At 36.2% G+C, this 24,876-nt stretch overlaps 1 protein-coding gene across 1 annotated transcript in view; it reads left to right on the top strand.

Moving 5' to 3' along the window:
- Window positions 1-523: 523 nt before the first annotated feature.
- Window positions 524-24,876, top strand: part of WDR70 (WD repeat domain 70) — a gene marked incomplete at both ends in the record, with an annotated part of 28,412 nt that continues 4,059 nt past the window's right edge. The window contains 4 exons of the mRNA XM_010167850.1: window positions 524-623; window positions 6,591-6,675; window positions 7,752-7,890; window positions 24,048-24,148. Of these exons, the coding sequence (XP_010166152.1) occupies window positions 524-623; window positions 6,591-6,675; window positions 7,752-7,890; window positions 24,048-24,148 (425 nt within the window). The remainder of the gene's footprint in view (window positions 624-6,590; window positions 6,676-7,751; window positions 7,891-24,047; window positions 24,149-24,876) is intronic.

Below are 24,876 nucleotides of genomic sequence, written 5' to 3'. Positions count from 1 at the left end.
TTGTCGCTAAATGGGACACAAACCTCAAAATACTTGAGCTTTTTTCTGTTATATAAGCCATGAATTTTGTCCAGGATTAAATTTGTCAAAAGAAAATTCTTCCAATCTTTTTGAGTCCTTCCTAAAGTATGTGTATTGTATTTTGGTATTTTTGGTAACTATAAGCCTGCTTCAGGGCATGTTGAGAACTGTCTTAAAATGTATTTTTATCTTAACCAGGCATAACTACCTTTATTCAGTGCTTGTGGGAGTGTTCCAAGAGCACTGATGCTGTGTAAATGTGGACTGTGTAAGTAAACCTGTGAAAAAGTCCCATTTTGCATTCCAGCTCTTATTGTGAAAGCCTATTCTGAAACATGTATGACATTGTTAAAAGGCTGTAGAAATATTTAGCTTCTGTACCTTCTAAAAATGCAGGTTTAAATTTAGGAATAGCAGCAGAGTACATACAATGCTATGAATAAATGTTTGTCCCATCTTGAAATAAGCTAATTTTGTAATGTTTTGTTTGTTTAACAAACAGGTACACACAAAGTTCCACTGCAGGCAAGCGCATGCTCCAGGCACCGACACTTCATGCTTGACATTTTCCTATGATGGTACTGTCCTTGCCAGCCGGGGAGGTAGGTGATCGAGAGATGTGTTGAATGTAAGATAATTTTAACTTTACTAAGTTAAATGGTTCGGTAAACAAACCATTTGAATCATGTAATCGTTAAATGTAATTGTTTATGATGGAGGAAAGATAGTGAAGTCAGTACTAGTGATTTAAACCTGAAGTGTTTCACAATTTACATCTTTTATTTTGTTACAATATGCAACACTGTGCTCCTGAAAGCTCATTTTACAGCAGTTAAGAAATATTTTAAGATAACTTTGCTGTTTATATTACACAGTTCCTTATCTGTCTCTTCTTTTCTGGCATTAATAATACACCAAAATGAAATTATTAGCTTAATTAAAAATGAAACAAGACCAGTTTCATTTCTTAGTTCTTTCTGGAAAGATTACTGCCTCTCTATAACCGTTTCTCTGTTCTAGAGCTATTAATTCCTCAATCTACTTTCTTATGCAATGTCTTTTTCTGTTCTAATTGGAATTTTTATGTAGTTTATATTACAGACATCAAGAGGTGAAGACTGTGAGTGGCCAAGATGTACTTGAATGGCAAAAAAATTCTGAATGTCTACAGGACAGAAAAAAATTACTTTTTTAAACTTCAGATAAAACTTTTATTTAAAAAAGTCTTAGGTAACAGAACAAGTCTTGAGAAGGCAAAGATATATTTGAGGTCTCATTCACTCCAGTACTAGACATATTGGATAGAGTGATGTCTGTCTAAGACAGCTTTTCATACAGAGATTTGTCTACCCAGTATTTTGAAGGCAGGTGCAAGCATACAATCCAAGCTGTCTGGATGGAAACCAGCTGTAACCAGAAGCTATGTGTATGCATTAGCATGGCCCCAAGGCCAAATAAACAGGCCTAGGGAGAGGCAGTGTATGTTAATGTCAGCTAACATTGTGCCTAACATATGTACAGGACATCTGGTCAGTTTGGTGCATAGACAGAATGAGATTACATATACAAAATACCAGGACAGAGGTATTCATAGACAGCAAAACCTCTGAAGCAGGGGATGTGCAAGCCAAGACCAGTAGCTTGCAATTGCTTTGTGTCCTCCACCGTCCCTGTCCCTGATGAGTAGAGTGGCACTGGTGGCTTTTACAGCGGTATGCAGTTGCTATTGGATGCTGCCTCTCTGACTGCTTTGTGTGTCTTGCCATGTTTCAAAGATTCCACACATTATGTCCCCCAGGACACATCTTTCAGAGTAAGATGATGGTGGTCTTGTCCTTGACAGCCCTAGGCTTACTAAGGCATTCTAATGGCACTTGGATTGTTTCTTAATTACTGTTCAGGCTCCTGGATCCAGAGTTCTACTGCCACTGTACTCATTATGAATGAGTCTGAAGTGGTTCAGGTAAAAACTTTCAACCTTGCTGGTCATTACTGAACCAGGTGCTTACTATGTAAGAAGCTTCTCCTCCTTGGAAAGTAGGTGAAATATCTGTCTTTCTGTTCTGGGCTAAGTGAAATGCTGTATCTGTCTGCCAGTGGTGTTGCCCCCCAAAAATTCACAGAGGCATACTTCATAAGATTTAAAGAGAAACTTCAGTGTGCTTTTAAATATTAACAGCAAACAAAGTTAATACTTATGTGAGGAATATTCACTAGTGCTGTCTTGAAACCTCCATTTATGTAAAGGTCACATAAATGACCTTTGCTTTTTTGTTGCATGTGGCTCTTTTGGTTGTCTGCTCTTCCTCATCTGTCTCCAGATTTTGTGTCATGTTAAACAGACTTTCACTTATTTATGTTTTATCCACCACATTCTACTCTAAGGTACATGAACTGTTGATTGATTGATTGATTGCGGAGTGTAAGACTGTACGGAAATCTGACTCTTCAATATGGATAAAAGTGCTACCTTTGTCTAGTGTATTTAAAAAAAAAAAATAAAAAAGCTCTGTGTGCTATGCTAAAGGAGGATTCATACCTTATTTTGACTTGTTTGGTTAGTGCTTTAACATGAGTATTGCTTTGGATCTGTACCAGCAAAAGCAGATGTAGATCCAGCATTCATAGATTAACACACCTGCCAGATGCTGAGGATCAAAGACAGGATAGTTGTTTGGGGAATGGGGACTTTCATTGAAAGCCTGATTGACTCTCCTGCATCTAATGTAGATTCTGTGTTGGATATGAGAGAGATGAGGCAGGGCTCAGCTGGAAACACAGGGGAAAATAAAAAACTAAGGAGCTGCTTATGAGAGTTCCCAGTCTTACTCTTATTGGGTATTAGGTAGTAACTTGACAGAAACTTAAGAAAGTGTTATTTTTGCACACTTGTAACCATGAAAGTAACTTTTTCTACGTACAGTGAAGATAGTATTTGGGGAATGTTTTCTTTGTTTAGCAGTGAAGAGGTAAGCCTTAGGACTGGACTTGGCGTCCTATTATAAAAATTTTAAAAAACTTTTTTTGACTCATGGTATGCACAAAATCTATGAGGTTAGTTTTTGTCATAATATGAAGCAATAACTTTGTTAAATACAAGAATTTCCTTATAGCTATTATTTGATGGTTCATATGTTTTCTGTGGTATGAACAATGTAGACTCAGTGCCATCTTAATCAATAAACTTACATAGGAAAATAAGTTCGCCATAGTTAAACCCCATAAAAATATTCCCATCTAAGCCTATCAGCTAGCTTATGTGCAGACACATGCTTTCTTTTGAGCTGAAAAATTGGTTTTTGTATTTCCTTTTGATTTTGTGGGGGTTTTTTTGTTTTAGCTGTATTTCTCTTTTCACAATGTTCTCGAAGAAAAAAAAAATTTGAAGTTGTTTTAAAAAGTAGAAAGACTTTAAGTACAGTTGCTTGTATACTCAAGGATTATGTAGCAGCACATGTGGTTACTTTCTGTTTTGTATAGGGTCTTTCTCCACCTGTTGCAGCTCCTCTTGCAGAACCAGTGCAAAATGCAGAAGCATATACCTTGTTCTGTAAGGTGCCTCTCCTCACATATATAGTATAAGCCTTCACAGAAAGACTTAGAGTTTATTGACATAATAGTATATTTGGATTCTCCCTCACGGAAAGCCTTGTTATACTATACCTTTCCTATGCTGTATTTTCTTTTTTAAATTCTCATTGCCTATGTTTCTTTGCTTTCCCAAATGATCTTTGTGAATTTCTGTCCTTAAGCTTTGCTTTCAACACAGGACTCCCTCTTTAAAACAGAAACTTCTTGTAGGGTGTTTATGCTTTTTGAGTTTCTGTCAGCATTTCTGCTTCTTTTGGGCCCATTTCCATCCATGTACTTGTCTTCCTGGTCAGTATCTTCTGAAAAGAAAAAAAAAAAAAAATAATCAGATAAAATCTCTGTAGTGCATTGGCCTTATTTTGATTAAAAGTTGTTTGCAAAATGCCTATCCTGACTCATCAAAGGCTCTGTTCCTGGGACCTTATTGTTACCTCTTGGTAAATCCAGTGCTCTATACCATTGGCTTAATGCTGTCTAAGTTGGTCATACTAGACTAGAGCCTATTTATTGGTATCCTTCTTACTAAAATGGCAAAGAATAGAGTTTGAAATGCTACTGAAAATACTTCAAAAGTTTTAAATAATCCTCCCAGGCTCTGGAGAAGTTTACCATCAAGTAAAATACTGAATGACCTGAGTGGACTATTTTGAATGAATCATATTGAACTGCACAACTTCTGGTTTTATATTTTCGTTTAAGGATAACTGTTTTTTTCTCTCTATGAAGTAATTAAAAATGGGTCAGTACTGCTGCAGCTCTTTTAAAGAAGCCCCTTTAGCATCAATGGAAGGATGCTACTGGAAAAAACCCCTGGTTGTGTGGAATGTTAATATATCTGTTTTCTTAGTGAGAGTGATTTAAACTCCAAATGCAGATCAGATTCAGGAACCAATATCATATTTGCAACACTGAAAATTTCAATTAAAAAAAATTAATTAAGCAAAATTCTTAACAGTGGTAAGAGTTTTACAGCATTGGCCAAGTCATTCTGATAGCATTTCTCCCTTTCCAAATACTGAATCATCTATTTCTGCACAATGTAAGACTGTGTTGATTTGAAATCAACCATGAGTTTTTGAGTCCTTCTAGAGTCTTCTGATTTTTTAAACTAGCAGATTACATTTTCTTGTTAGCAGAAGAGCTATAGCTAAATGTCTGACTGCATCTCTCCTGCTAAAGCCTGGCAGAACTACAACTTGAAGATCATGTCAAGGCTCATTCCACTGGGATGAGCCTTGAACAGCTTTGGCTGCTAGCCTTAGGTCTGTCCCTATTCGGGGGATTTGCAGAGTGGCCAAATGGTATCCTTTGCATACATTTATAAAATGCCAGTGCTTTAGATATAATATCTCATTGATAAGTGCTTCTTTTGTTGGGGATGGGAGGGCAAATGGAGGGCTTATATTACAAGACCAAATGCTTTGAAGTGCTTGGGGTGAAATCTACTGGGGAACAATAAGAAACAGATATTCCCAAAGTAGAGACTCTGCATTTTTCTTTCTTGTGATTTTCTTTTTTAGCTTCCCAATGAACAGAAATATACTCTGCTCTAGACATCATTTATTTAAGTTGTCCACTTCTTAAAAATATTTTGTAGTAAGGAGTTATCCTAGTCTTCAGTATAAACATACATGATGTACGAGGCCACACATTACTGCTTTCCCTGTAAAGGGTACTGCTGGCCTTGATTTCTTTTTGGTGTTGGTTTTTTTTGGTGTTGTTTTTTTTTTTTTTTGTTGGGTTTTTTTTTTTCGATTTGGTTTGGTTTTTTTAAACATTTTATTTCCAAGGCATCCTTTAAGCTCTTGATCTCAAAGGCTGTGAATCCACAAAATACTTTTGGAGAATTTACTTCCATGCGAGGATTGTACTTTGGAAGGAAGCAAGTCTGTGGATTACCAGCCACTTGCCTCCTTTTCCTCCTCGATCAGGAGGAAACTGTAACTACTAGTCTAAAATTAATCTCTGGATATTTTTAAACACAATTGCTGTTTGAAAGATCTTCTTTTCACCCTTGAAAGTGCTGAGGCACTGATGTCAAATGCAATGAGATGTCTAGGTGCCTGAGTGAGGTGCTTCAATGCTCAAATTCCATAGCTTGTCTCATGCTGGAAATATGTATCCCAGAGCGTTGATAAGCACAGATGTGGATCTCTCTGAGAATAACTAGCTAATCTCTTTGTTTCCTGGTCCCACTTTGTTAATATGTCATAACTTTTTGAAAAGGAATAAACAGCCTGACTTTTACTGGCTTACAGTCACACCAGGTTTGTCAAACGCAGACAAGAATTGCTATAAATGTCTTGCTGTAACCTTGATTCTGGCTTTTATGGCCAAAAGTGCTGCGGAGGGGTGTGAAAAGGTTTAATTATAGCAAGTGTGGATTCACTTGCTTCCCTTCTCCCCATTCCCCAAGGATTTCTGACTGATTCCAGGACCTATACTCTGTACTTGAGATTGCAGTTTGTTGCTGTTTGCCTGCTATAGAAGGGGGAAGACTTCATTTGCCTTCCGTTCTTCCTGATAATTTTTTCAGGGCAGGTAGAAACCAGACACATAAAACTTCTTTAGTTTTTGATCTAGACCATCCATGGTAACATTTTAATTGCTTTTGATGTCTTAAAAGTTAAATTTACTCCTAGTAGCAAAGCACCAATGCTCACAAACACAGAATAAATTAGTGTTTAGGGAATCTGATTCCACTGTGGATAATGGTTCTTGGTAGGAGGGATTGCCATGATGGAGTTGAGGCACTGAGGAGGAGTTTCTGATCTACTGGAGTGCAGCAGGTGAAACTTCTCATGCTTGCACCTTCGCAGTCATTTAGGAACAAAAAACTTCCAGACCATCCTCTTTTGAATGTTTCTACCATATCATTTTTCTCTTCTTGTGTCTGAATTAGGGGATGAAGATTTCTGCATGTCTGGATTCTTGACTTAAATTCTTTAGTGCTAACCTTTGCCCGTTTTGTTTCATAGGAGATGATACCTTAAAGATATGGGATATTAGACAATTTAAAAAGCCTCTTAATGCAGCAGAAAGACTGCCTAGCTTCTTTCCAATGTAAGTACACTAATTTATTCCAGCTAGTAGAAATAGCAGTAGTTATGCTAAATGGGAGGGAGTCTACTGGAGTTCTGCTCCTCAGTTCTCCCCAGGTCCAAAACTGCAGAAAGAACTGCACAGGGAGCACCGTGCAATGAGGATTCTTGGCTATTTTAGGACTTTGTGTTGCTTTAAAAGGTCCCATGTTTTTTTGTGATAATTCATAGCTGGCTTTGCTTGTTTTATGCCGTTTATCAGTCTCATATGTCCTATGTCTAATTAGATTAGCTGCTTTTCAGGAGGAGGCTGGTTCATTGCCTTATGTTTGTGTAATGAGATATATAAGTAATCCTCATTCTTACTTGGTCTCTGATTAATAAAAAACCAGCTGAATTGAAAAGTAGACATAACATGAAGGTGCATGGTATGAATTCAGGTTGTGGTGTTAAAAGTGCTGATAACTGTGTTCTTTGGTACTAAAATGCTATATTGTACTGAATAGTGCTAAGTATTGTATTTAGTATTTTTATTGGTATTACCTGCATTTCTATAGCTGTAGCACAGCCAAATGCAGCTCTAAGGAAAACTTACACTTTTGAAATAAGATCTTAGAAAGGCAAGTCATGGATAGCTCAATCTTGACTACAATTTGTAGCATAGAGGAAAAGCAAACAGCCAAACATTTTTGGCCACTGTATAAACACACTGCCTTGCACCATTGAAGAATGTATCATCAGCAAAAACAGTTTTAGTGACTGATTTATGTTTTTTACTTAATGATAACTGGATTTGTAAATACTTTTGTTTGTTTGTTTCTCATGTTTGAAAAGTTTATAAGACTTTTGAGCGGACGAGAATTTTTATTGGATCTGCCAGTTTTGCACATTCTCTGCACATCTGTAATTGCACATGTGAACTGTGTCTGATAACTCTAGTAATAGATGACAGCTGACAAAAGATTTTTTTTTAAAAAGCTTTGTCTTGAAAGGATTAACAAATAGAAAGGATTCTTTTTAAGGAGTGCAATTTATGTATAAGTTCTCTATACATTAATTATTGATTTGCCCAGTATGATGATTTGTTTTCTTCAACAGGACAGATTGTTGTTTCAGCCCAGATGATAAAATACTTGTCACAGGCACCTCTGTTAAGAAAGGTGGTGGCAGTGGGAAGCTTTTTTTCTTTTATCGGGAGACATTCCAGAAGTTGTATGAGATAGAAGTTACAGATGCGGTATGTATTTGAGTTTTCTTTTGTTAACTGTTGAAAATACGAATGAAATTGTATTCATATATTTTTTCCCCTTTACACAGGTAATGACTTACTGACACTACTGTACTTTTTCTACTCCATATTTAAGAGATAGAGGTAGGCCTGAATAGGTGCTATTCTCCTTTCAATGAAAAAAAAATAAAATAAAATCTTGGGATAAGGTGGTGTTTAGGCACAAGGAGATCCCTTCTTTGGTCTTAACATTGCATTTTTCAAGGATCTCTGTGAACCCTTCTAGATCTGTGAAGGAAGGCACAAATCCTAAAGTTCTTATGTTTATGCTGTTTACTCCACCAGTTATGATGAAATACCATATTGTGACAAAACTCTTTCTTGTGCCTGAAACTAGACATGTGGTTACTGTAGAATGTATTTCAACAGATTCTAATTTGTGTAAATGTAACAATTCATGGCAAAAAGAAGGCATCATTAGGAATCCCTCCATCAAAAATACCATTCTCACTTGTAATATAAAAACCTAAAATTGTGAAGAGTCTGTGTATGGCTTGAACTGCCTACCTATTCCCTTTTACAGAAGGAAAAAGTTTAATATCATAGTTGAGAATAGCTCCTTTCTTGTGGTATACACAAGTAAGCTTGTAGATTGTAACAAACAGGAGTGGGAGAAATTAAAACAGAATTGTCATTACTTAAGTATGGCAATGTATGCCAAAGTCCCATTAATTGTTGCAGTCTGTCAGATAGCAACGTTGTCGCTTTGTTTCAGGATATTGTTTTCTGCTTCTGCACTTTTCTTAACCCAGCACAGCAGTCTTTCCTAGTACAGCAGTCCAAAACCTCTTGTGCTGGAGATCATTTATACAGAATTTACATCCTTACTTAGTTTTCTTTTCAAATCCCATTTTCTCTTCTAATTAATCCTAAAGCAAAATCTGCTTATGGATAAATTTGTTATAGCCATCATTTCTGTGGCAGCAGTCTTGCAAATTAATAATGCAGAATTCATGTCAGAGCAGAAAGCATGTGTTTTTTCTGCAGGGGAAGAAAACCCTCTGTTTTTATTTCAAATATATATTCCAAATACAGATTTTATGTGACATTTGAAGTTTTCTTTAGTACTAAAGAGTCTCTCTAAAGATAGCATAACTTGTATTTTATTTTTTTTATCCTATGGAACATACCAAACCTCAGCTTAACTCATGAGGATTTCTAGTGGATTTTAATTTTCTGATACAAATGTTATAACCAAGTGTATATATAACCTTTTTCTGAGACAAAACGTGAATGCCTCAGTATCCCCTCAGAGAAGAGGAAAACAATTACATAAGATAGTATGAGAGGTAAATTATTGTAGGAGTTCTTCTGTCCCTGGGCACAGGAAAGTAGCTTAGCCATTCCACTCGTAATGAATTTGGACTCCTTAGAGCTCATTTTCTGGATGTGATTGTAGTGGCATTTCCAGTTAGTGGTGGTGAACCTCATTAACAATGTACAGAAGCTTCACTTGAGCTTTAAGACTACAAGAATGAGAAGCTTGTCAATGGTGGATCCTATATCTCCAAAAGTAATTAAATAGTGAGAATTACTGCTCACCAACCTACCTGTTTTGGGTTCAAAGGAAATACAATTTTTGTTTGCTAACTTTATCTCCCAGAAAAATGGTTCTTTAATTCTCTGAAATAGAGAGCCTGTTTACTTGTTGAGGTAGATAATGTACAAGAGAGTCCAGAAAAGATTATTTTGCTATCAGTTTGTCTCAGAGTTGAAAGGTAAATTTCTTTTCTTCTGCATCAAAATGCAAAAGAGATGTGAAGCTGAGAACCAACAGTAGGAAATTGTTGGAAAAAACAAAATAGAGGTCAGTAAGTGACTTCACTGGGGCCACTCACATAGTAAAATTTTAAGTACGTGTACAAATCTCAGCAGGTTCGTAATTTTATACTATAAATTTATATAGGTGCTGATATTTATATGGTACTTTTTAAGACTGTAGTAAATTACTTTTGTCTATAGAGTTTCAGTGCTGCTGTTTGTATTCATTTGTAGTTATAAAATTTCAGACTGTCATTCTCCTGATTTGAATATAATGGATCAAATGAAAATAATGCATATAAGTAAAGAATTGAGAGTTATAAATGCTGATCTCTTGACATAATTTTCAGTGAGTCAGCACTAATAATACCTCTACAATCAATCTGTCTAGCTTCTAGCTTCAACACTACACATCTAAGAAAAACACAGATAAGCATATCAACCTGAATCTAAAAGAAGAAAAAATCAGTGGTGTTACAAAATAAAAGCAGTATATTTTTTCAAGATCTTTCTATTGTTTATATCTTTCAGCTTTTTCATTAGTTTTTTTTTCTTATTCTTCTCAAATTGCAATGTTTGATGAAATATAAAGGCATGCTAAAACAAATGAATTTTCAAGAAGCTGGCTTTTTAATTTTATAAGCAGTACTTGCTGTTTGTTGAAAAGATCATTGGCCTGTAAATTGGTAGAATAATATCCTGCGTGCAGTTTATCAAAGCATTTTTTCAGCAGTGCAGTAATTAATTGCTTTTTAAGGATTACTTTCCTAGTTTCCATTTTTTCCCTGTACTCTCTCAAAAAAGCAGATAGCAGTTAGTGTAGTTAAACACATGATGTTGTCTAAGACTTCAGTTTGTCTTCTGTAACTAAATATCATACTTCTTTACCTACGTTATCTACAACTTAAGTATGTCATTTCAGTGTTTCTATTTTAGTTTTTTAGGCATTGCATAGATGCAATTACACTATGCCAATGCATGTAGTAAAATCACAAATACAGCAATATCTATATCTGCAAAGAGCCTAACCTGCCCTCATTCCTCATGAAAATAATTTCAGTGATTTCAGTTGCATTTAGTCCAAATTGTGAAAGAAAAAGGGCATCATTAGTCATTTATTTCAAGTACAAAATGAAAATAGTAAGACTGTTTGAGGGCAGTTGTATACTAGTTTATTGGTAGAATGTATATAATCAGAATAACAGAAAATCTACTGTGAAGAGAAAACATAAATTATTAATGTGTTACTTTTTTGATTTCACAAGGATTTTTTAAAGGAAGTGCCAGTAAGCTTAGAGAATTGAAAAACACTGAAGAGCAGTAAACATTACCTTAAACCTCCTTGGTAAATAGCCAGTGGAAGTGGCCTGTGAATGAACCTAGGGGGTAATGGGAAAATATTTAATGGGAATGTTTGACCAAAGCCGTGTCTGGCATTCCTTTCTATCATACCACACAAACCTTTTTTCACCTTTTCTTTCAAGTTTTCATGGGAAAACCCATTACTGTTTCAGAGCTGCTGGAGTGAAACCTTGTGGTTTTACTAATGGACTAACAGTCTGATTAGCCTCTACTGTTGTGACTGCGTATAGACTATTAATTTGCTTTTCATTTCACGTGCTAGTACTTTTATTTATTTTTATATTTTTTTAGTCACAATCTGTAGCTAAACTAATGACTGTTTTGTTGTGTCCATTATTGAATGCCATCCCACCATCTAGGCATTGGGACTTCTTTAGAACTGAAGCTTCTTGGATAAATAGCAATACTTACTGAAGAAAAACTAAATGAATGTCAGAAGTGTTGCATACCATGGTCACCACCTCTGGCTAGTAGCAGTGTGGCAGCAAGAGGAGGTGTGAACAGGGCAAATACAGTGATGCTTCTCTCACTGTCCTGTTCTGCCTCTGGTGATCTGTGATTTAGAGATCTCTTATGCAGACATAGGAATTTTACATTTAATAGCATTCAGTGTATTTTTTTCCATGAGTTTATCAAGGAGTGAAGTTACCCATGTTGCAGGTTACTGGCAGGGTCATTTGCTTACTGCAGATAAGATCAAAACTCAGGGCTGGGAGCTCCTGCCTTTCCCGCTCTTACAAGGAGGCTGATGATCTGCATGCTTAGCCTTACTCTGGTTCAGTGTCTACAGGTGTGACTGGAAATTATGAGGACTTTATGCTGTCTATAGTTATGTATGTTAAACTATACAAAATTCCTCTCTTTTTAACAAGAACTGAACTTTAAAAAAAACCTTGTTATGCACATGCAGCTTTTTTCATAGTTTTTGTTTCTTCTATATTGACACTATTATCTGTGAATGATTCTTTTGCTCTCACCTCAAATATTCACATGAAAATATTTATATTAAACTTTCTCAATTTGAGCATTTGAGTTTTATTTTATGTGAAAGATTTATAATTGCCTGCAGAATGTTTCTTCACTCCATTTAGATGGATGAGGAGACTTAAACAGGTGTCAGGAAATACAACTGCCAGAAGAGGGGTACAGAGTGTGTGCAGAGAAACTCCGAGGCCATTTCCCTTTCCTCAGGTTGTATGAGAGGAAGGAAGAGCTGTAGCTGCTTTGGGATGAAGTCTTATCTTTTGGGATGACTGTAACTGCACTCTCATTCTGGAATGGAAAGGAGATTTCATTGTCAGATGCAAGTCAGGGAGAGTTTATTCCTAATTCTTGGTTTGGTTATGCAAGTATGCAATCTTCATGGGAACCAGTTATAAATACTTAGTGTATGGGAAACCGAGTTGGGTACACAACGTTTCCCCCAATGTCAATTTAATTTAAAATAGTTGTGGATAGCCACTTGAATCGCTCTCACATGTCTGTCATTCATTTGGCTAGTTCAAACAGATTACCCAGTAGTTATCCTTATTGCAGACAAGATTGATTTTGGCAGCAGTAGAGCAGTCCTTTTCCCCATATGGAAAGGAGAAGTAGTACACCCCGTTACTGCCAAGCAAGAGTGGGTACTGGGGGAAAAAAAAAAAAATGTTGTACAATTACAACAATTACAGAAGTTGCTATTTTTAAATGAAAATTTAAGTAAATAATTTAATTTACTAATGAGCCAAGATGCTAAGATTGCATACACTATAAACTGAGGTGTGTAAGTTTTTAAAATATCCTGCAGGTTTTTGTAGATAAGCAACAATCTGAAAACATAGATGGTTGTTTTGAGAAACCTGTTTCTGTTAGGAGGATTCTTCAATATTTTCTTAGTTTCTCAAATATAAGCAAAAGTTAAAATATTAAATACTTCAGAAAATACCTCTAAGGGATGTTTTAGGAAAGTCTTTTGAGACAAGCTATAAATAAAGCTTCTTTTTAGATTAAGGAGTGAAAAGGAAAGAAGGAATAAGGAATATGAAACTTCCAGCATCCTTTATGCACAGTTGTTATAAGATTGCAGTATTTCTTTCCTTGACCTCAAACGATATCATTTACTATTTATAAGGTGCAGTAATGTAGTAAAGGGCTTTTCCACTGTGGCCCATTTCACTAAGATTTAGAGCTTTTGAATTTAAAAAAATAAATGCTTTTAACTTCTGGAAGAGATCATCATGCTACTCCTAGGGGGTTTTTTAAGCCGTTTATTTTATTTGAAAGGAAAATACACATTTTCCATAATAAGGAAATAAATACAATTTTTAAGATCCTGTATATTTTTGTGCTTATTAAAGAAAAATAAAAAAGTCTAGTATAAAAGGTTAATCACAGGAATGTGTTTTCTTTTCTAGTGAGGTAACTTGTCAATTTTTATTCTCTGTTTTCATATATGTAAAGACAGCGTGGTCCTTCCCTTCGTATATCCTGCAGCATGTACTTTGTTTTAGGGGAGCTGTCACTAGAGTTTGGGGTATGTGAGAGAAAGAAACTGTGCAGGTTTCCTCACTCTGGGTGTGTGTCAAGGTTGTCTACCTTAGTTTTGCGATAGCTGTGATGAAAGTGTGGCTGTAATTTTAGCAGAGCAGATACTGAACATGCCCTACCTTGCAGTTCTAAAGAAAACAGTTTGCCACCTTGATTAAGTCCCTTTTTCTATTCATCAAGAAAAGAAAGTGTTCAGTAACTCAGTTTACTTCTAAGAATATATTTTATAGCTGTGCCTTGAAAGGTATGGGATACAGCATTGCTATCCATATGTTCTATATTGAGATCCTGCTTTAAATTATTTGCCTCTAAAAATGTTTTTAGGATATTTCTGGTTTCTACATATAAAATTGTAAATTTTATCCATTTCTGATCCTTTTCTGTTGAATGTTTCCACACATTTTCTAAGTCATGTTTCACAAGGGAAAAACATCAGTGTTGTTTCCTCTACTACTGTTTTCTCATGAGTATTTTAAATCTAATGATAGCAGGTCACTGCATTCTAGATATTCCCTAACCTCCCACCTTATTTATTATAGTTGGCTCTTTTCCTTGGAAGAGCTCCAGGGAAATCTCAAACCTGAAGATTTTTGCAATTGGGGTTTAAAGTAGATTTTTAATATAATATTAGTATATTTTTATTGTGTGAGCAACCTTTTTTTCTGGATCAGAGCATGCATAGCATCAACATATGAGTGTTAACCATCTTTTTGCTCAAAAGGAGAAACACGATGGAAGCAAACTGGTAGTAGCATTTGTTTTTCAGTTTCACAGATATTTGGAAATGACAGTTCTAAATCTGTTATTTAATCTTTTTTTTTTTTTTTTTTTAATTAAAAATACAGCCGTTTTGAAAGAGTTAGTTTGTTTTTTCCCTTCTTCTCGTCGGTGGGTGCATCCAGGAGGCAGACCAGCCTTTCCCAGATACAGCAGCATGGCAAGCCAAGTTGTTAGCTTTTGGATCACTACTGTGCTCTAAGACACCAGTGAAAATAGATTACAGCATGTGCAGTGGGAATTAATGTTGTTTCTAAGCAGCATTATCTTTCTTAGGGCAGAATGTCTGTTGTTCTTGGAGGGGAGCAGATAGTTAATGCAGCTGATGTTTCATGCAGATTTTCTGCAAAGAAATCAAGGTGACTTTAGGAAAGGATCTATCTATATAAAAGCCTTTTCTTACTATGCTAACTTTATCGGTTGATTTTACTTTCCATTCTGCGTGTCAGCCATCTATTATGAATGATCCTTGATTATTATGTAGAAATAGTGGTATTTCTGCAGGTGAGATTGCCATTAACTTCAGATTAGAATGCTGAGTTCCTGATATTTATTTTTTTTTCCTTTGAATTCCACTTGCCTCGAATTGGAGAGAAAATACCTCTTTGTACATTTTGGGAAAAATGTCATGGAACATTTACTTAAAATTCTTTTAGGCCTGTTTCTGAACTTTCTAGTGTATGAGGGCATGAGAGGGAGGAAATAAATGTTTCCTTTTGAAGCTTTCAGATCTTGAGGATAGGCAAGAGTTACTCTGCCCATAAGCTAGGATGCTTATGGGCCTTTCCTGCAGCCCAGAATCATGAGATTTTTAGTATATTATGAGGCATTTTCCTCTCTTTTAATAAGTAGCATATACATTCTTGCTGGGAGGTATTTAGTAAGCAGAGAAGTTTTCAGTCCATGAAAACGGTGGGCCCCTTCAAATATGTCCATGAAGATTTGTACAAAGGCTAGAATTGTATCCCCTGTACAGTGGTCTAAGTATCTGAAGTTTCTAAATGGATCCACACCTTCACTGTAAAATGGAAAAGCTTGAAAGCCACTGCTTTAAGATCTTTTCCAATTATTTAAAAGTGGCAGTAGCCAAACAGGGATGGGGAGCAATGATTGAAAGATTTTGTGGTAGTGGGAAGCTGTTTTTAGCTGTTAGCATCCAAGTTCACTATCTTCCCTGCTGACATGCTGCTTATCTGGCTGTCTGGACAGCCAAGTGCAGCAAATCTGAGCAGTGCTGTTCAAACAGAATCCGTCACATACCGTCATGGCCACTGAAGCAAAGCTTGCACATAGGAAGGAGAGGTTTGTTTAAGTTTTTCTTTTCCTAAATGAAATATTTTCTTAGAGCAACAGCTCTTGCTGTCACTTTTTCATTGTATAGCTTCAGAACAGATTTTGAAGGAATTATTTATTACGTTGTATGTTAGGAAAGGGTTAGACAGTAAAGGGTGAACAGAGGCTGTGTTTGCTTCTGTTTTATCCCTTTTCAGTTTTTAAGTATCTCCAGAGCTAGACCTGTTCTTTCAAGCTAAGATTCTAAAGATTTGTTGGACAGTTTTAGTAGTTTGTATCTGCTGTATTCTTTCTGTACTACAAGTATTTAATTTGGCTTCCAGGATCCTTTATCCTTGAACTGGAGAGTTTTATGTACGTAGCACAACATGCTGTTGATCCTCATTAGTTTTCTGTTTTTCTTGTGTAGTTATTTTGGCCATTGTAGGCTGCAGGGATTCACCTGACCAAATATAGATGTCTACAGCTGATCCAGTCACCCTAGGCTCCTTTTCTAATCAACAGAGAAAAATAAACACATGCAGACTGTGATTCTATCTCATCCTAAAATAGATATCTACAATAGGTTAGACGAAGGCCACTGTAAAATTCTTGTTTCTCTCCGTTAACTATAAAGGGACATAAAAATTTCTAGGCATTTGAAGAGTAAACCTCTAAAGATTAGAGGTGTAGACATCTGAAGTTTGGTGAGACAAGTCCCACCCAAGATCTTCTCCTTCCTACAGTGGTGTTTATTCTCTCCTGCTAAAGAACTGGGACATTTGATCTCGTGTTCTGACCTTGCCAATAGCAAAATAGGAGACAGTTAATTACTTTCGCTCTCATTTCTATTGATTTAAGGATTTATGACTGTAGGCAATTTACAAGAGAGAATCCTGCCGCTCTGTGTAAAGATTGTGCTAGATGAGAGTCAAGTCTGAGCTCTCTCACTTGCACCTGATTTCCAACCATAACTGTCAAAACATCGGCAGCTCCATGTTAGGATTACAGAACTTTATCTAAATTTTAATAAACTTAAAAAAAAAAATCATTGGACACATCATGTGAAGGAAACATCAAAACCTGATGAATTCTTGCTTTATCAGTTGGAGATGTGTGAAAGTATAGGGTTAGCATGTTCCCTTTCCATTTTCAGTATTTTTCTTGAATTAGCAGTATTTTTTTCTAGTGGTAATTTGCAAGAATATTACTTTTGTTTTTTCCAGTTTACAAGTGAGATGTTGGCTGCACACACACCACAGAGATAGTACAAATATTAGCTGTGTGTCAGCATCATTCAGTGGAGATTTCCAGCCTCTCTGGGGAGTTTTCTGTAGGTGTGAAAGTAGGTAGATCTGTCTTCTCCATTTATCAGATTTGTTTGTCTGTACTTTCATTTAAACAGTTTTCGCTAATAGCAGATGCTAATTTAGTGAACTTCATCTAAAAGTCTGATAGCTGCAGATAACTGAATAATCAGTTGTGGCATTTTTGAGCAGATGTATAAGCAGGCTGAGAGTTGAGAGCTATCATAGAAGACTGAAAGGTTGAATTGAAGGAAAATTGGAAAAGGTTTATTCCAGCAGTACATAACTAATAGGGAAGCATGTTTTTCTTTCCTCTTCCTTGCATGGCAGGAGTAGCTTGAAAAAACTAATGAACTTGAAAAAGCTGATACATAATAATGCATTATCTGAAAATACAGTTCACATGAAATGTTCATTTTCAAAGACAAATGCGTGGTATCTAACCTTAAAGCTTGAATGTCTTTAGGGAGAAGAGGTTGTTTCCAAAAAAAACAATGCCTGATTGAGAAGCAATAAGACCTTGTGAAGCAGAGAAAAGAAATTAAAACATCATTGTTAAAATATGGCGCCATCTAATTTACTTTTCATTTTGTGGTAGCAAGGAAAGAATATAGCCCTATTGACCTAAGAGCTGCAGAAGTGTATGGTGATTCCTGTTTATGTCACAAATATGGAAGTTCTTGGAGTTTTTTGGAAAATGGTGAAACTTGATATCATGCCAGCCTTGCAGCAAATTGTGACCTCCATATTCCAAACGCATACACACATATGTGTCTGTTTAATAAAATTCTGCTAACAGCAGAAGTTTGCTTGTTATCTTGTGGTTTCTGTACATATAACAGTAGTTACATTTTGTTGGATACCAGTCAAAGTTTCAAATGAAATGCAAAAAAGAAGAAATCAATGCTTCTGTACAGCTTCAGCTCACAGAAATGTAAAAGGTTAGTATAGCAATACAAGAAGACAGTGAGGGAGAGAAACCTTAATTTTCCCTAGCACTCTCGCAGCAGAGTGAAAAAGGATAGAGGTGAATGGTACTTTCAAGAGATGTTCTTTATATATGCTCTCCTTATTTTGTTACATAATGTGCAACCTTACATTTTGGTAGATTCAAAAGGTATTAGTGCAGTTAAATGACTGCTCAGGCTCTGGAATGGGACATAAAAATATTTTAGGCATAAGAGTTAACATTTATGTAAAGCCTATACGTACTCTATAATATGTCGGAACTAGGAACACTTGCTGTATTTGCTCATTTTTTTTCTTAATATACTTTATCTTCCAATCCAAACCATTCTGTGATTCTGTCTATATTTTCCATCGTGCATCCCCTCCAAAGCTTCTTATGACCCCCATAATTTCTGCCCTTTCCTCTACCCAATGTGAAACCCCTCTGACCATTCCTAGTCTCCCTTGATAGAATTTATAACCTTTCCTCACCTTCCTCCCTCCAATCTGGGCTGACTCCCCCCTCTTCCCATCCTGGATGTGCCCTATCCATGCTGTAAAACTGAATGTTTTTACCTGAAGTATGGACCAGAGAACTGAATTTTGCCTTTGCTGCTGCAGTCTTGAGCCATCTTTAAAAGCAAAGATCCATGAGAATTCTTTCAATCCTTGACATCAGTCTGCAGTTTTATGACCTTACCAGCTTCATGGTTTCATCTTAGGAGCAAATTTTCCATTCCAATGCTACAAATCATTTTAATCTTTTCTTGCTGACCTTGTAAAATGCCCTCTCTGCATTGTTTACTTCTGTCAGGGTGTTACCCAAGTGCTCTGGACAGTTTCAGTTGAGGTAACTAGCTTTTGCTTGCTGAGAAATCTGCTTCAGTTATTCTTCACTTTGCCTATTAAACACAAGGGTATATTTTTAGACCAGAATAAGTTCTGTGTTACAGAAAATTATGTTTCAGGCTTCAGTTTCTCATTTAAAGGCAATACTGTTAAGTCCCATCAAAGCACTGTTACACGCATAGTACCAGCAAAGCCACGTGTGTAGTTGCCTAGTGAGTTAACCCAGATGGAGAATAACCTAACAGAAGAATTGTTTGGTGTAGTTTACTGTGTACCTGCAGCAACAGCTCTGTTTATATGATGCAAAGGGAAATACACAGTTGAGACAGACTGTTAGGGCTGAGACAATTTATGAACCATGCCAGAATTGCACATGAGCTGGGACTGCACATATCTCAGAAGAAATGCAGGTGCAAGAGCACACGAGGGAATAGTGATATCATCACTTTTGCCTACCACCTTTCTACGTATTTATGAGTTTTATGGTTTAAGATTACCACATATTATTAACCTTTTAAGTTATTATGGGTAAAATTTTCTAAAACTTGAGTTTGTTTTAAAAGAACTGGGAGTCTGAAGTGCATATGGTGCTTATTTTTAAAAGAAAGTAAAAAATTATATGTTGTTTGGGTAATTAATGTTTCTTATTTCAAATAGTATAGCAACTTCAGAAGAAGGTATGGCTACTTCTAAAAACAATCAGTAATATGTTCTTATTTTATTAGGTGGTTGTTTAAGAAGATAAACATTTTAATCCAGATTGCAAAAAAAGATGTTTTTAAAATTGTATAGATAATTTTTAAAATTTATTTTCAGTTTAAGTCAGTATGACAAGACAATGTTACCTGAAAATAATTACGAAGGCCTACTGTCAATGACACTACTGAATCTGTTCTAACTTCTTTCACAGTGACAATGAAGAAGGCAAATTTGGAATGTTTCTGTTAGCATTTTTAATATTTTTCTTGCCTGACTTCACAAAAATATTTTCACAATCTTATCCCAGTATTTCCAATGCAAGCTACTGTGTTTGTATATGCAACAGACATTGCCAAAGGCTTTTCAGATTGATTTCATTTGAAGAACTTAATGCTTTTGCAATAGCAAAAGTACCAAACAGCTTTTAAATCATTACTACTAATTGTATTTTCTAAGTACTGTATTTTCAGATCTTACTGTCACAAAGCTGACGGCATCAGTTCCATGGATAAAATTATTTTCAGGGTTTTTATGACAGGCTTCCAGGACTTCATGCTATAAAGATGTACTGTCCAAAACATCCAGCTGTTACAGAACTGTTTTTTCAAATATTGAAGACGTTTATCTGATGATACTTTCTGCGTTTTATCATTCGTATTTGTTACAATCAGACATTATTATCCATTTGTAAAGCTGAATTTTTGCAATTTCAGACCTGGAATTTTTGGGATTTCAGAATCTACATAGAATCTACATAGATTTGTCTTCTTTCAGACTTAAATGTTGTAAGGAACAGGTTAATTCTTTCTGTGTTGAATGTTTGAATCTATAATTAGTTAACTGAAGGTTTTTGTTGTTGTTCTGTTTCAGTGTATTTTCTGAGTCTTGAAGCAGTTATCCACAGGATTTCCTTACAAACAGTACTTATAATTAGTCAAGTGTTTTGTGCTACATGTCCATAAAGCAATGGTAGACAGTTTAATTCCCTGCTCTTTCACTTCTCTTACCAAGCATGAAACCACCTTGGTAAGTGGAGTGAGAGCTAGTAGTTTGCTTTTAACTGCTTAGGGTATTGCTTCCAGCCTGAGCTCCTGACTCAGGAGCAATTTAAACTGAAGTACCACCTTATTTGTATTGGGTTCTGTTGCAGGGCGCAACCTTAAAATGAAACTTGTTATTCTTAAAAAGTGATTGTGGAATGGCAAATCCCCTTTCCATTCAAGAGAAACAGAAAGTAGCAGCAAGAAACCCATGGGCATTTGCATCCAGCAAAATAATGTTGCCAGCATGTCGACAGAGGCCATTACTCCCCTCTACACAGCTGTGGAGAAACACATCGTTAGTGCTGGGTCCAGTTCTGAGCTCCTAATGTTGGACACAGATGAACATATTAGCATGAGTCCAGTGAAAGACTGCAAATGTGATTAAAGGCTTGGAGTATCTGGCACAGAAGGAAATGCTGAGAGAGCTAGGATTGCTCAGCGTGGAGAAGAGGATGCTCATGATGGGTCTTATATATAAACACTTGAAGGGGAACAGGAGGGTGAAGCAGATAAAGCAAAGCTCAGTGTTGCCCAGTGACAGGACAAGAAGCAATAGGCACTCAATTAATAACAGGAAATTCCACTTAAACATAAGAAAATGGTTTGGGGTTGTTTGGTTTTGTTTGTTTGCTTGTTTTATGGTGAAGGTGGTCATACCTCGAAACAGATTGCCCAGAGAGGCTGTAGAGTCTCCATCCTTAGAAATATTCAACACCAAACTGGATAATGTTCTAGTAGTTGACCATGCTTGGAGCAGGGCAGTTGAATTAGATGATCTCCAGAACTCTTCCACCTGCAACCATTCTGTAATAGTGTAAGATCCAGTATCAGGACATGGGTATCAGCCTATCTGCATAGGTAGGCCAAGCTTGAAAAACACGTGTTTTCCTGCTATTAGCAAAATTACTTGCCTGGAGAGTAGGGAGGTAGGGCCTTCATTGAGCTGGAATTTGATTTTTAGCATTTCCAGTGACCAAGATGTCTACCTGGGTTATTCTAAGTGTAAACAGTAGGAAAGTTAGAGGCATTGAAAGATAAATGCTCTTCAAGAATGAATTATTTTTGTGTGGTAAAGATTCCCATTCCCAATGTTAAAACCTAGGCTACAATGATGCCTTTGTTTTATAGTTGTTTAGAATTTTTACTTCTTTAGGTTTATATCATTGGGAAAAATTAATAGGGTTTAGTTCAGGAATTCAGTGTTTTTTAAGTATTGCCTGTTTCTGAAATAATCTGAAAATCTGCCTAAGTTGCTTTTGTTATTTCTTATAAAGTAGGTTTATATGCTGGTGGGTTAATAAAATTACTTGCACGTTCAGAGCTTGTATTTGTTTAGCCTTTAACGAACTATATTCTGGGGACGATTATGGTTTTGGAAGATGTATAGGGCTGCATTTAATGGCAGTTTCTTTTGCCTGCTCTAGAGCACGTGCCATGGTGGTTTTAAGTGTGCTGTGCATGTTTGACAAGTTGGAAACTTAGCAATCCCCATCAGTGCTGAGCCACACTGTCTCAGGCTTTGTTTTTGTTGGCTGGTATCCAGTACCATGCTATAAAATACATTTACTTGACAGTAGAAAGTGGAGAACCCCATTAACTACAAAGTTTAAAAAGGCTGGCTAAACACATGCAATAAATATTAATAAAAGAAAAGGCCACCCACCTTTGACCTTCAATACTTGTTATTAGCTTTGTGTGTTTTAGAGTTACCGTAGCATTTTGAGCATGACATATCAGTATTCAAGAATCTCTTATTTAAATCAAAGAACTTATTAGCAGTCCTGTATTGGTTATTTTGGTGATTTGTGGCGGGGGTCATAGACATAATGCATAATCAGAAGTCTACTTTGTACTTCAGAGTTACCTGTGAAAAGGTTGTTGTCCTTTAGTTGGCTTGTAATAAATAAGCCAGGTTTATTTGAACCTGTAAAGAAATGGGAAAGTATAATGTTGTGTGTATATCTGTGTAGAAGGAGGATGTTTTACAGAGGAACCTTGTAAAGAATGGTCAGTTGATTCGTGTAATATCACTCATCTCACTCAATTTGACTCATCTCACTCAATTTTTCTTCTTAAACAAGAACACAGAGCAGAAAAACAGCTCAGAAGAGAGTCATCCATCATCTTGTAGTAAAATTAAGTTCTGATTCATGATGACTGACTGACCTTCAGAATTTTTTCAGTATTTTTTGTCATGTGCTTCATAACTTTCAAAAAAAGTGGGATCTGAACCAAACCAGAAATAGTGTGGAACATGAAATGGGAAGTGATTCAGGAGTCACTACAGCTAATACATAACCATTCTCCTCCAGATTAGATGATTCTCATCTCCCAAGTTATAGGGCTATATTACACCTGTAATTATATTTTAACTTTACTGTATTTCTCTTGTTAAGACAGTAGTAGGTCCTATTTTGTGAATGTCATGCACTACATTATGTTAGAAAAAAACATATAAGTAGATACTTTAATGATATATGGGTGATAGTGGTTGAATATTAAATTATTAATGAAGTTAGAGAAGAGATAATTCCTGTTTTTTGAGAAAGAAGAAGTAGTAAGCTTGGGGGGGAAAAGGGCTAGAAAAATGAGCATTGTTCAGTGAAGTACTAACAGGATGATGCACCCTGCTAGCTCTGGATAGGTTTGTTACATAGGTAACACAAACACTGTTAAGACCAGTCTCAGTCCAGGATGGTATCCTTTTAAAGAGTTACTGTTTCTCAAAAATAAATTATTTTGTTCTCTGTGTTAGTCAGGTGCACATACAGGTTTTATGTTTGTGTCAGGATGTGTTGTCCATCGTGGCAGGTGGTACCCACTTCTTTGACTCGCTCAAGTCAAAAGCTTGAGTCTGTTACAGAGTTTCTGTGCAAGCCTGCTGAATCAGAGTGAATACAGTAATCACGTGGAGATTCAAAGTCATATGGAGAGCCACACTGTGTGTATAAAAGAACAATACTTTTTATGTCTGAAAATGAGTTTTTCTGCTGACCAGAAGGGTGACAGGGCTGTGAGACATGGGCTTCAAATACCAACTTCTTCTGAGTGTTGTGGGGAAGAAAAAAGCAAGAGTGAAAATGAGCTACTCTTCCGTTTCTGTGGTCAGTGAGTGAAAGGTCAGCCCAGTGTGAGAAGAAGGGAAAAACTGATAAAGAACAGGGTAGAAGAATTAAAAACAAAAACCACAGAAGTCTTGAAGGCCTGCTTTGCTATATCTGAAGCACTTCATTGTTCTCTTTGAAATCCCCCTTTAACTTTCTATTTCCATTATGCCCACGAAGACCCTGAAGCAGTTAGCCTGTGGAAACCACTAGTTAACACACTGCCACCAATTTGTACTTCCTTCTCTGCCTACATCAGTGTATTGCCACTTCTTTTACACTATTTTCTGCTCTGGAGAGGCACTTTTATTCATTAATATATTCACATATTAATTAATGTATTCAAGCTTGTTCATGCTACAGTATAACTTTGATCTGCTGTTTGACAATATGAATATTAATTCTAAAGTCCAGATAAATTACCAACTAACTATCAATATGTTGCTTTATTTCAGAGTGTTGTGCGTTGCCTTTGGCATCCCAAGCTGAACCAGATCATGGTTGGTACAGGAAATGGTTTGGCCAAAGTGTACTATGATCCTGTTAAAAGCCAGAGGTATGTATATGATTAATGATTAAGAACATTATATTTTTCTCAAATTTAGCCTGAATCTGTGGTTCTGTGATTATACTAAGAAATGAGAAAAACTGATTTAACATTTGTTTTACAGTTTTACTTCTTTAGTAAAAGTAGAAAGAAAAAAAAAGTCAAATCAGTTTGTTTCTGAAAAGCAACACATTTTCCCCTGGGCTTTTCACGATGCAGTATGCTGGCTGTTCTACTGTTCTTCCTGAATTTACAAACAGTTTCATTTTTTTAATTGCATGAAATCTGCAGTAAGAATAAACAACCTTTCGTATCTTGGAGGTTGCTGATGTGGTGTTATTGGAAGGATATTTATTGTATTGAGTCATATCTTTTTATGTCTTTTTTTTTTTTAATGAAGTAAAAATCTTGTTTAGAAGCATTAGCTTAAACTTCAGTGTCTGTGAAGTAATACTGGAAGGCTCAATTTGAGAGGGGGCAAATCAAGGAAGCACATTCCCATCTTTCTGCTGGTCTCCCCCACCGCCACCAATCACATATGGATTTTGCCTGTACATCTGATGGAAAGGTGGTAGTGATTCATCAGAAAGTGACTTGTCAGCCTAGAATGAAAAGAGGAGCACTTAACTAGTTTATAAAAACTTATTTTTCAGTTAATTTGCTTTTACCATCTGGATTGGCTGGAGAACTGTGGCATGCTTCCTTCCTGTCAGCAGGGAGGAAATGTACACATCTCT

The sequence above is a fragment of the Antrostomus carolinensis genome, unplaced genomic scaffold (genome assembly GCF_000700745.2).
Source record: "Antrostomus carolinensis isolate BGI_N321 unplaced genomic scaffold, ASM70074v2 scaffold9130, whole genome shotgun sequence".
In the NCBI taxonomy this organism is placed as follows: domain Eukaryota; kingdom Metazoa; phylum Chordata; class Aves; order Caprimulgiformes; family Caprimulgidae; genus Antrostomus; species Antrostomus carolinensis.
This window is presented reverse-complemented; position numbering and strand designations above follow the sequence as displayed.